The 13290-nt window shown below is 39.2% G+C and overlaps 1 protein-coding gene across 1 annotated transcript; it reads right to left on the bottom strand.

Moving 5' to 3' along the window:
- Positions 1–2647: 2647 nt before the first annotated feature.
- Positions 2648–7222, bottom strand: LOC309584918 (granzyme A-like; the record flags this gene model as incomplete). The annotated part of the gene is made up of 5 exons (XM_082301256.1): positions 2648–2803; positions 3608–3880; positions 4513–4651; positions 6311–6455; positions 7162–7222. The coding sequence occupies 5 exons, from the start codon at positions 7220–7222 to the stop codon at positions 2648–2650; spliced, it is 774 nt and encodes a 257-aa protein (XP_082157382.1).
- Positions 7223–13290: the final 6068 nt, after the last annotated feature.

Raw genomic sequence — 13290 nt, forward strand, 5'->3', positions numbered from 1 at the left:
AAGTGGAGAATTTTTCTCTGCTAGCTTTCTCAGCATCTACAGGGCACTGTACAACATATAGAATCCAAAACTTCAGGTCAAAACCAATTTTTGTATGAGGAAAAAACATCGTTGCTCATACAGTGTATGTGTCTTTTTTCTCAGGTGTATCAATATTACAAAGCAATTGTTTGGAATGTAATGACTGAGAAATCCATTTGTTCCCACACTTAAAAGCACTAGTCTAGCAGACACTGTCCTGTTCTGGCCCTATGTGATCTGACTTGATACTAACAATATGTTACATTTTATAATGTAGTTTATACCTGTTACTTCCCTCCAACTATCTCATAGAGCCGCAGTGAGAATAAAACAATGACATCAAATTATCATAGCATTTTTCTTAGCTCATGTGGGTTCCATTCCATAGTGGTGAAACTCTATTTTAAATGGGTTCATATCATGCCTCTTGAGCAGAGAAACTCCCCATCTAGGGGAAAATTCAGTTCTCTTTTTCTCTTGCTTCCTCTTTTTCTAGAGGTTTACACTATTGGCAGTAGTGACAGAGGCTGGAAGATTGTTTTTACCATGTAAGTCCAATTGCAAAGGCTTATTTTGCACAATTCACTAAAAACATCCATTTTAAAAAATACATTTTTAAGGTATTTTGGGGTAGGTCCTAAATTTCAAGGTAGAAGAAGAAGGCTGCATATTTTTCTGTTGCACATTTCTTCATGCATTGTAAACTTCCCCTTGATCAGACTGTCTCCTTCCTGATCTCTAAGGTTCTCCAACACTTGGTTCAGAACAACTGTAACGGAAAATAGAGAAATACTGAATGACAGGATTTGAGAGGAATTTTCCACTGATAAGGGTGCTGTTTGTGACTTGTGGGGAAGAAGAAAAATCAGGCTAAAGAGGAAACAGAATGATGAAATAATGTAACAGCAAGATGAAAGAAAGGCAGCAAAAATATGAGCAGAGAAATGAAGTAAGATTAATGTAATAGCCCCAGGTGGGCTACAGATTGATAAAGATATTTTTGTTTCCTGAAGGTTTTTAGAATTAGTTTTTGCCTAAGCAATGGTTTGGTAGTTCACAAGAATAAAAAAAAGTCTGAATTTACTTATTTCCTATGTGTTTAAAGACAGTAAAGTCACTGCTTTGGGTGTTGGTAGCAGTCAGTGGGGCAAATTTTCCTCTCAGTTTTACTTATGCAATCTTATTTGCTGAGAATCTTTCTCTCTGCTCCTGCTTTACTTTTGTGTTTGTGTCTCCCTTTGCATATATTTTTTTGTGTGTTCAGCCCAAGAGTAAGAAAAAACATTTAGGAATAAGAATAGGAATGTGGAAAGTTCTGACTGTGCAATGTTTTGTAACAAAAAAAAAAGATGTTTTTCATCATCAAAACTTTCAGTAAACTTCCCTGTAGTTTAGGCCTTCTTCATCCTCACCCTTCCTTACTTCTCTGTGAGAGAACTACTGTCTCAACAAGATCTGGTAAAGGCAGTTGTGTAAAAGAGGTTTAGTTTGTGCTTTCTCATTGTGTTTCCAAGTGGTGCTTAATTGCTCATGATGGATGGAGCAAAAATTTTTTAATTAAAATCAATGAAAAATTTCTCCGCCCTTGAATGTTCTCTGCTTTCTCTTAGCTAATGCCTATCTCCGAGTAAAAACCTCTTGAAGCAGCACAAAATAAATCCAAGCCCTTTTTGAGGTGCTTATGGCATTGAAAATACCCAAGTCTGTTAATTTAGAGGCAGGCAGAAACATTTTTCACAATAGATCTATTTGCTGCTTGACAAGTGCTTGTTGAAGCACTTAAAAATATCACCGCATGTCTGAAACAGCAGTACTGGCATCATAAAATTAAGAGTGCTTTATATTATCAGCAGTGCTTTATCATATTGAACTGTGACAGTTCCTGTCATTTCTCTGAAGCACGGGTTTTCAGATGATTTTTTAAAACATAATGCTGCTTATTTTGGTATACTTTGCAAACACATGTACAGAACATTGTACATATAGTGGACAGATCATAAGATAGTACACAGACTTCCTGTACTGCAAGAGAGCTTTCCACACAAATTAAAAGCTGAAAGCAGTAGATTTTTATTGCTATTTCTTTATTAAATGCAAAGTACATAAAGGGATAAAACCTAGAGGTTTCAAATAGAAGACAGTTAGAAAATTAATACTTATGTCCCACAGTCAAATGCAGTTGCTACAACTTAATTTTGTGAAGCTTAGCAGTCCATTACACCTGTAAAACCACCAGTTTTTCCTGCAGAGGAATGAAGTTTTTCAGGTGTCTGGACTTGTACCTAGCACATCACTGACGTTCAGGGTTTTTGCAGAAGTCCAGGTACAGAAGAGTGCAGTATATAATCAGCATGCAGTATACATAAACCAGGATGAGATTCTTGATCTGAAATGCTAATCCATGCAGAGCTCAGTGTGAACATGCACTACGGGGGATGTTGAAATCCCCAGTCCCAAATACCCCCAATGACTCCATGGCTGACCGTATAAGCTATAAATGCTGTGGTAGCAGAACTACATCAAGCTGCCAAAATTCAGTGTAAGAATACCTCTTTTACCAGACTAATGAGGGTGTTTTTTAAAGCCTATTTCATTTACACAAATCACTTGGCCCAAACTCAATCTGTTAGGCCCCCCCTATGGTTTTCCTTATCCACTCGAGGTATCGCTTTGTGAGTCGAGTGTAGACACCAGGGCCATCAGGCTTGCCACACTTCCGCTTCCCAAATGAAGTGATGCCCCTCATCACATTATTACATCTTAAAGGACCACCAGAATCCCCCTAGAAAAAGGGAAAATACTGTCATTCATATTAACAAAAGCTAAAAAATGTTTCCTTTAAATAAAATTTTCACTAGTTACATGGAGAAAATAAAAAAGTAGCCAGTGTTATCAGGAATCTTTTTTCCCTCCTTGGAAATTAAGATTTCCAACAGCAAAACCAAACCAAAACCAACCAACCAAATAAAAAAAAGACTTCAGAGACTTCAGTCTAATCTTTCAAGTGTGCTTATGGGGAACGAATCTAGCTCAGCACTAAGGAAGACAGTCTCCTTGAAAATGAGGAAAAATGGCTGAAAAGTCTCCTCATGGAAAATATAAGTCTCCAGAAACGGATACCTTTTTTGTAACTCTTTATAGGCAACATTTAAATCTTTTAAAATGTGATAGTTCTTACACAGTTGTGTACTTGACTTGGGACTCAATCAAATACTTTTTATCAGCAAAACCCCTTTCAAAGTCCTCTGACACAAAAGAAGTAGTTCCACTGTGGTCAGCTGCTTGAGAATGGGCCCATAAGCTGTTTTGTGGACATTTTGGTATTAAACTCATTTTATTGAAAATGAGGATAGCTATCTTCCGTGCCTGGATACAACTGCAATATCCAAAGGCTCTGAAGGTGAATTTACCCATCTAAAGTTTTGATTTTAAGGCTTAGAAGAAAAAGCCTTGGTAAATTCATGGATATTTGATAAAATTATTCATTGATTTGAAGAGAGACAGAAAAGGTTAATGTGTAATACTAGTACATTATATTTTATTTTTATTATAAAATCTATGCAATTTATTTAGTAAATATACTTACCTTACATGAGTCCTTCTTTCCGTTCTTAGCCCCTGCACAAATCATGTTCTCTGTTATGACAGGTTTTCCATTATAATGATTTTTATCATTGCAGATCTGCCTGCTGATGACAGTGATATTGACTTCCATCAGGGCACTAGGCAACTTGTGTGGAGAATTGGCAGTTGTCCCCCATCCTGCTACTGTGCAAATTGTTCCGGGCTTGGGATCATCATCTGAGGTAGGCAGGGGGATCAGTTTTACAGCTTTATTAAGTTTTGCTCGTCCCTGAAGCTGTAGAAGATATGGAAAATAGGTATTATGGGGCAGAGTCTAATAGAAGCCCTTGCATGTTAACCATTGGATCTTTCCCATTATGGTAATTACTTCAATCCCTTTTTGAGATTCCTCCATTCTTTGTGACAGTATTTATGCCATCAATGCAAGAATGAAGAAAATGAGTATTCTTTGTCTCATGAAAGCCCACTTACCTTTTGCTGATCTATTAGCTTTAAAAAACATCATATTTTACTTCTCTAGCTCTCAGACCGTTGAGAGGACAAAATAACAGTAATTACTGATACTGGCAAAATTGAGGATCAGAGAAGTCAGACATTTTAAATTAGAACTCTTTTTCAGACAGAACACTAGAGTTTTTAACCAAATGATGTATCTGTGTAAATCTATTCTTTTAGTGAAAAGCCAGAAACTGAAATATCTTGATCAAGCTCCAGAATTTGTCTACTACTTGGCAAAAATTGTTGATTGCATTAGTTTCCAGTGCATCCCCAATTCCTCTGGCTGCTGGATTAGCAGACTAGAAAAAAAGTCACCAGAAACTCCCTTGGCTCATCTCCCTCAAAAGAAGGAAGAAAACAGTGCATTGTAGGAGATGTATATTCCACAAACAATATATAAGTCTGTACCTGCAGCAGCATGATGTCATTTTCCATGGTAGTGGGGTTGTAGCACTGATAACGAAAGTATTTTGCAATCTGAAAAGTCTGCTGTTCTTTTTCCCTTTTTTTCAACGAATGAGCTCCAAGAATAACTTTGCTTTTTTCCCTGAGGAGAGGATGACATGGTTATTGGGATTCACTTTGATGTAACTCTAAATTTTTTGCTATTAAATGTGGTGCTATAATGTCCAGGTGCTGCAGTCTCTTTTCTTGTGCCTGAAAAACAACAGCAATTTAGAAATACCTAAAAGATGACCCTGTTCATACAAGAGCTAAAAGAAAAAAGTGATTCCGTGAATCAAAATTCATGCTATCCTCTTTTCATTTCCCCAGGAGCACAGGCAGGTTTCAGGTACTTGACTCTGGATCTATCCCTGTTGTTTCCTTTTGGGAACTGAACGAGTGGTGGACGCACCAGATTTGCCATGGATACTTGTTTCACCAACTGTGCCTTCTGTAATTTGTGCTGAAAATTTAGGAAAATAACACTGTTAGGTCAGAGATATCTTTACTGTGTCAAAATATACTATTGCTTTGCTCTAACAGATTTCAACACCATTTTCTGAATCTGTGTGAGACATGGCTCATTCCTCTTCTCTTAAGTTTTTCTGCAACTTCCTGTACTTATAAGATCCTGAAGTGGTGGCAGACTCTCTGACAGACACCAGAAGTCTAGCACTCCTTGGCCAAACAGGCCAAGCAGGTGTTACTATCTGACCAGAGGTACAGCTCTTTTTGGGCAAACAGTGCATCTTACAGCTGAATGGGAAAATATTCTTGGAGCAGATGTGTATGTTGGCCCTCATTCACGTGGAAAACACAACCCTGGGAAAGTGCTTGCTCCTTTCCTTCCTCTTTTGAGAGCTCTCTGTTGACTGAGCCATCATTAAGTTAATAATTCATTGTATTTTCTCTTAAATGCAATCTCATTTGGAAACACTCTTTACTTTATGCTAATACACAGCTTTTGGGCCTAGTGTTCTCTTTGTAGTAGGTCCCATATATCTCCCTGTCTGGGCAAGGACAGGAGTGATGGATACATTTCTCTAATGTTTGCAGAATCCAGTGGTTCACTGGTCTTGGTCAGGCTGTTGACAGAGCCTGCGTGAGGTCTGGCTCAGCAGCAGCTTCAGTCCTCCCCACAAAAGCAAATAGGGGTGGGATGTGTAATTCAAAACTCACTTCTTGCCTTGCTGAAGGACTCAGTAGAGCCAAAGACCTATTCGCATCTTGACTTGGGTGGGAGAAGAAAGACTGGCTGGCAAGCCAACACACCAAGTAAGGCAGAGAGCTCTAAGTGTCTCCTGCCATCTCTTTGGAGGATTTTTGATCTTGTGTTCACCACATGCTGTCTCTTTCTGTGGTAAACTGCATATCTTTTACAGAATAAAATTACAAGAATTTACTTTCATTCTCAGAGCAGCAGTTTAGGCTGCACATTCCTCTCATCTAGCGTACTGGTTGACTGAGAAAACAGGGATAAAACTTTCCCCCCTAACTCACTGCTTCAGTGTTGCTATTCCATATTGCATGCAGCTAAAAGTTTTCAAATACCTCTTCAGAAACTGTGAAGATCAGTATACCTTGTCATAACATTTTTTTACACTGTAACACATTTGCTGATAGAAACTATAAAGCACAGTAATCAGAACATGATCGTGGTTGTGATAAATGGATAAAATGACCAGAAATACTAACTCTCCTGCTTGAACAGAGACACCAGATACTCACTAAGGACAATCTCTGAATCACAGTAAGAACTTACACATTACAATGGGCAGCTGTTAACACCCAATTTTCCTTGATTAAAGCTCCTCCACAAATATCTCCTCTTGGTCCCTTGATTTGGGCCATAAATGGTCTTGAGTGTGGTACTACTTCACTTCCTCCAATGATATCTGCACACAAACCTAAAAAAATAAGCCACAAGACACACAGCTGGGCTAACAAATACTATAAGACACTCCAAGACTCTTAGAAAATGCAGCTAATGTAATTAGAAAGTATACAGACATGCAAGTATGTACATATGTCACAATGATGGTCTTTGGGGTAGAATTTTAAAACTACTCAGCAGTACTACTTCATCATATTTCGATAATACTGAAATGAGATCATTGGGGCTAGCTTGGGCAAAAACCCCGCCAAAGTTTTGTTGCTTTTGCACAGATTTCTTTTCTTGAAGATTGCTGATATGGTTAATTTCTTAGCTTTCATAGTGAGTTACAACCTCAGATCTGCCACATCATAACTATTGTACCTGTAAACTGGGCTATATAGCGTAAGGCACATTACATGAATCTGTTTTTCAGAAAAAGAGAAAATCAAGCAGTTAATGTATGTGTATGCCTCTGGAGAGAAAGAACAGATAATTGTTATGTTCTCTACTCAGAATCCTCCTAACAGCTCAGCCTCTGTGCATCTTTGATTAACACTACCCATTCAGAGATTATTTTGTTTGCATGAAAGATCAAACATATGCAGACAGTGGAGAAGAGCTAATTATAAGAATTCAAATAATAATTGTGACTACTTCCTTTACATTAATACACGTTGGCTTAACTGGAACTCTGTACAGCAGCACCTACCTTCAAAAGTATTAAATTAGGTACTTACCTCCATGAATTACCAGGAGAATAACAGCAGCAAAGGTGTTCCAAGGGAGGAAAGCACCCATGATTTCTGTCTGATGTTCCTCCTTATTCATTGTTCGATATATCTCTATCTGTCTATCTATCTATCTATCTATATATACAAAGAAATGAAGAGGATGTGGGTTTTTTTGACATCTGTAACCATGACAAAGACAGAAATACTCCCCACCAATGTACCTTACAGCAGAAGTGTTAGTGAGAAATTGCATCATCTACTGTGGTGTGAAGACAGGCTCTGCCCCACTTCGTGTTCTCTCTGTAGCACATGCAGAGAACTGATGTATGAATATTGGGCTGAAATGCAGTGGGACTCTTTTCACATAAATTTAGGCTGATTCAGTTGTCCATGTGAAGCTGTATAGTTTCATTCCAGACACCTCAGGTGGCTTCCAGGTCAGACATGAATTCCAGTCCATTCCCCATCAATGAAATATCTGTTTTGTTCAGGAGACCCTCTGAGCCAAGGAGTCTGATGTTTACTCATTTCAGGATCTGATCCTACCTCATGAGGTTTGCACTGGCTGAGCATTCATACAGCACTGAGTGTGGTGTGATTTCATGGCCTATAGCTAAGGGTATAATGATATTTAAAGTGTCTTGAGGTGCTTCAGGTCTGGTGCAAAAGGTCATCACTCTTCTGAAGATGCTGTGTCAGGTTTGCCTGCCTTGTGCCCTTGTCTGGAAAACCCACAGTATCTCAAATGTGACTAAATGCTGAGTTTTAGGCAACAGAATTGAGTCCTGAAACCTGGGTGGTTGGGTACTGGAGCAGGCTCTCCAGGGCAGTGGTCACAGCACCAAGGCTGACAGAGTTCAAGACATGTTCAGACCATGCTCTCAGGTACATGGTGCGATTCTTGGGGTGTCCTGTGCAGAGCCAGGAGCTGGACTTCAATGATAGTTTTGGATTTCTGCCAACTCAAGAGATTCTATGATTCTATGAATAAATCTTATTTAGAGCCTTGTAAAGGCACGGTTCCTCACTTGCATATATATACCCAAATAATAGAAATAACTTGCGTCAACATTAAATAATTCAGAATATCAATTATTCTATACTAACTAGTGAAATGTCACTGTCACACAGACTGGAAGGTTTCTTGAAGTCTTGAGCCCCACTACAGTCAAGGAGAAAGGAGCCCTATAATGGTGAGCCTGTAGAAAGCTTCTGGATTCTAGCTGTGTCACATCTTTGAGCTCAGTTGGCCCAGCTCCACGTGAGTTTAACCTGTAGAAGACCTTGGGCAGACCTTGCTCAAATTTGTTATTGCCCCCTCTTCTGGGACAGAGGATAACTGTTGGTGATTTCTTTGAAAAAGGCAGGTGTCTCTATTTTCAGAGACTGTGAAGCTCTTCCTTGGATGGTCCTATGTGAGTTGCAATGGCCAGGAAAAGAGGTTTGGTATGTACCATCCGATGTTTGTGTCATCTATTTTCAAGGAAAATCTATTTGGAAGACATGGAATAAAACATTAGCAAGTGTTCCTAGATGTTTTCCAGGAAATAGATTTAGGTAAATCTATGCCTTCTATCTAAAACCAAATTTTCTATAGCTTGTTTATACTTTTTTCAATTTCTAGTTGTGCTTCTATTTACTGCTAAATCATACTTACTTCTAAAGACGTTTTTTCTGAAACTCCATAGATACTAGCATATCCATGCCTGTTAAAAAACCCCTCCAATTCTGAGAGAGCCACTGACATTGATAACTAGAAATATGCAGTCTAAACTGTTGTTCAGTATCAATTGATCACTTCTGTGCAAGCTCCTGAACAACCTCTCTGACTATTTGCAAAATCCCTGATGGCACAGGTGTTAAAGATCAGATTGATATGCACATAACCAGCATCGAATTTTGTACCCAAATGCTTTTTGTCAGAGAGTTCTTTTCAGCTTGTAACTTACATAGTTGAGGGTGAAATTTTGACATAAAATTATAGAGCATGCAATTAGTTGACTGGACTCCTTTGGTTACGGCAATAAGTTAATTTATGGTGAAGTTGAGATTCTATTGGTCTTTTGCATGTAGAGGGAAACCCCAAAGCAAAACTTCTTTTATCTCCTCTGTTGCATACTCGATTGGTCTTCAAGAGGAGTGACATATTGTAAGCAAAACACTCCATCCTTTCTCCCTACAGTGCCCACAAAGCAGAGCCACTCACTTGGCAGAAGCCACTGCCTGAGTAAAAAGAACAAGGAGTATACCCAAGACTATTTCCAGCCTCTGCCTTTGGGGAAGTTTCCTATGGGCTTTAGGCCCATGGGCCAGTGGATCACTTTCAGCTGTACTGAGGTCTTCTATCCCTTATACCCAGTCATTTTGATAATTTTCCTTCTGCAGTGACTGTGTTTCTTTTTCCTTCATGCTGCTTTCTGTGGGGCTTAGGGTGAGCATCGCATGTGATTTTAGGACACCAGTTCAGGCACGCCTCTAAACCTTTCATGTTTTCTGGTGCCTGAGTTCAGACAGTCTCATCTCAGCTGTAGGGCTGTTTACTTGGGCAGGGAATGGAGGGCAGGACAGTGGTGCAGAGCTGGAAGCTGCCAGGAGCACAGTAAGACAGAGCTGCCACGCTTTCCCTGTCTTCTTCTTGGGCTGCCCCATCCCCAGTTCCACCCCAGTGTATCTGGACATGTCTCTTAGTGGCTGGGAGACAGACTTCCCGGGAACTTGTTGGGGAGAGAGCAGAATACATGCTTGGGCTTACCTATTTTATTTTCTTCTCTGGTACCAGTGCCTCATAATACTTACCTGGCTGTCTTTTTTGCCTCAGCTGTTCGCTCAGTGTTCCTCTTTCACTTATTTGCTATGTGATATCACAGGAAAATATAGTAGCACAGAAATACAAGTAGATGTGGTAAATTCAGGGCGTCTTCAAAGTCTTGCAGCAAATTGGCATTCCTTCTATGATGTTGATTGTACTTGACAGAAATAATCCAATATTACATATTATGCTCTGGAAGTGCAAGCCTTCTCCTGTCTGGCCAGAACATGAATCTGTTTTCTATTTTGTCTCTTATGCTGCTTTTCAATCAAGCTATTTATTGGCGGGGCAAAGTCATAAAGGACAAACGCAATTATGTCTTTATGACTTTCTTTGCAGAGATGACCTGTAGGTAATTTCCAGTGGATGAATAATTCTGGGATTAGATGGAGAATGGAGAATGACTTTGGGGGAACTACAGCTGGCTCTTTTAAAAGCTGATGAATTCTAATAGTTACATGTTTTCTTTTAAAAGAGCTTTGAAAGAGTCTTCTGAAACATTGTGTTACATTTTGCTGCGTCGTATACTTGTTTTCAAACTGGGTTCTAACTAGTAAGATTCCGTGCCATAGAAATACATATTTCAATGTTACAATCTCATTCAACAGTGAGGTTGAGACAAAGAGTTGCCATTCTGTAACTCTTGAATAAAAATGAGAGCTAGTTTTATTGGGCAAGTTATGTTTCGGATTCTTTCTAAAGATGCTGAATATGGTGGCAGGTTTTTAACTTCTACACGCAAGGGCAGGCTGGGCTTTTTGTAGTGGTTTACCAGCAAGGTATGCAAAACATGTATGCAGACATAGAGATCTACAATATAGAAATGTCTTTCTCACAAATTCACCTTTTTTTTTTTTTTTTTTTTTTTTTTTTGTGACCACAGATTAGACGTTTTGTTTGCATTTGGCACTTTCTGAAAGCTGCACCCCCAAAATTATTTCTAAGAAAATACAAATTGATTTGTCTTACATGTGTGTGGTTTGTCTTGGTTTGTCTTTTATATGACATTCCTTAGCTTATCAAATAACAGATGTTTGACAGTTCTCAGTGGTTCTTGTTAATTTACATATGGGTATTTTTCAGTCTTTCCACTGAAGATGTTACCTGGGCAGTGGAATTCTGTGGAGCAATTGCTGGCTGCTGATGTATGTTGGTCCACGGGAGTGACTTTTGTACTCTATGTGCCCTGAGTTTACTCTATCTTGGTCCACAGTTTAAGAGTGACTTTTTTACTCTATATGCCCTGGTTTTTCCTTCACACTGGTGTTCTCTGAAGCCTTTTCAGCTGGCCCTTGCATTCGTTCTCCCTCTTCTTTCACCAGCTTAAAGATGGCCAGTTTAACTCTTCTCATGTATTTTTTTTTCATTTGAAGCCAAAAAATGCGTTGAATTCCCTGAGACATGAGGGATTATTCAGGGATTAGATTTTATTCAGCTTTCATTAGGAGATTCAAGAAACAGGCAGGCTTTAAAGAAACTGAAAGAACAAATATAAAGAAATCAATCTGTAGTAAAATAACACAATGATAATGATGAAAAGGGAAGTTTCAAGAGAGAGAGCTATTAATAAAAACTTTCAAACCCCATTTCCTGTAGGGGGCATTTAAATACAAAAGAGTGCATGGTAATTTACAGCACTCCTGTCAGCAAATAGCAGCAGCTATGACACCTGGAAGCTCTCCTGCTCTCCTGCTCCCTCTAATTGCTGTTACCCTACTGGCAAGATGCAAATACTCACCTAAGAGCAAAAATATCCAAATTTCCAATTCCTCTGGATAACGTGTAGTATGATCGCACTTCTGTTGCATTTCAGGTGGCTGCACGGACATTATCAGAGGACACAAAGAGCATCCTCATTCCTGGCCCTATATGGCTGCTATCCAGAACAAGTATTTAGATGCTTCTTGTGGAGGAACTCTTGTGGAAAAACAATGGGTTTTATTTAGTGAAATAATTTCAGCAGCAAGTATCTTAAAATGGGGCAATTTTAATTCTTAATTGAAATGGGGCATGGTATGCAAGCCTGTAAGTGAAGAAAGGTGGGTATTGATTTTTTTATAAATTATTAAAAGCTGCAGTTCTCTCACTAAAATGATCCAACAACTTGTCATACTGTTTTAAATTGCTAAGAGCTGCTGGTCTGCATTGAATACAGTTGCCTTCGTTCGTCAGATCCTGCCAATGTTACAGCATACTGTGCTGTTGAAAGACCAAATTAACTCTTTATGTATCTGAAACAGGAACGTCTTAGAGAAGGGAATACGTCCCAAGGTACTTTAAACAAATCTTACCTGTGTGCCTGGGTCTAAGCTTCAAAATACCCTGAGAGATGAAGTTGAATTAGATGGGGACACTATTCCTCTCATTTTAAGTGACCTGGCCTTACAAAGCCAGAATGTTGCTCATGACTGTGACAAGAAAACTTGTCCATTCGACAAGTTAAATGTGAGCACAAGCACCTCTTCCCCATCTGGGATACTCCGAGATCAGCTCTGCTGCTGAGCAGCTGACTCAAGGTAAGGGGGACATCTACTGTTCTTGTTGGGAAGTAAAACGTCCTGTTTTTGTAAAAATGTTCTCTGAATTGTGTATTAGTTCTCCAATTTTTTCTCCTTGTTTTGACTATCTGAAAGGAAACCAGTTACAATAAAGCTGTGCAAACCTGACCTCCTTAAACACAGTGTGGGCAGGTTGGCCAGCCTTCTTTCCTGAGTTAGTCTGAAATAGAGGACACGGTTCCTCCTAAGTGAATTCAACTTCTGTTACTTTTCAGCTGAATCAGGTTTGGTTGTAAGGGGAAAAATATTCATTCCCTGCATGCTGTGTTTTGGAAATTTACAAAACAAAACCAAGTCTTCTTTTTTGGGATTAAGGGACTTTTTAATGGGATCTGGAGTCTCTCATTCTTCAGTAAATAGGTCAGAGATATCCAGTACAGTTACAAAAATTCAGATTTGTTAGCTGTTCAGTGAAAAGGGCACTGTCTGTCTCTGATCCTGTGGAGAATGTGCTCTGGTCATTGATTTGGGTTTCTAACAGCACATTGGTTTGTGTTGACTTTAAGTCTTTGCCACTGGGGCAAGTTGAATCAGGCAGGTTTCCTTCTCCTAAGCTGTAAAACAATGCTCACACAGAACCCACCAACTCCTGTTCTGTGCCTGGTCTACTCTCAGCAGGTGCAATTGCAGTGCACGTAAAACTTCCTAACTAATGGATCTTACGTGTTAATCACATCTGAGATAATTTTTTCTTAGGCAAAATGGCATGAATTCAGCAATGTGAATCTCTGTGTGAGAGATTGTGCCTGTGAACCACCTGTTAGAGGC

Source organism: Coloeus monedula (assembly GCF_965178545.1).
Source record: "Coloeus monedula genome assembly, chromosome: Z".
In the NCBI taxonomy this organism is placed as follows: domain Eukaryota; kingdom Metazoa; phylum Chordata; class Aves; order Passeriformes; family Corvidae; genus Coloeus; species Coloeus monedula.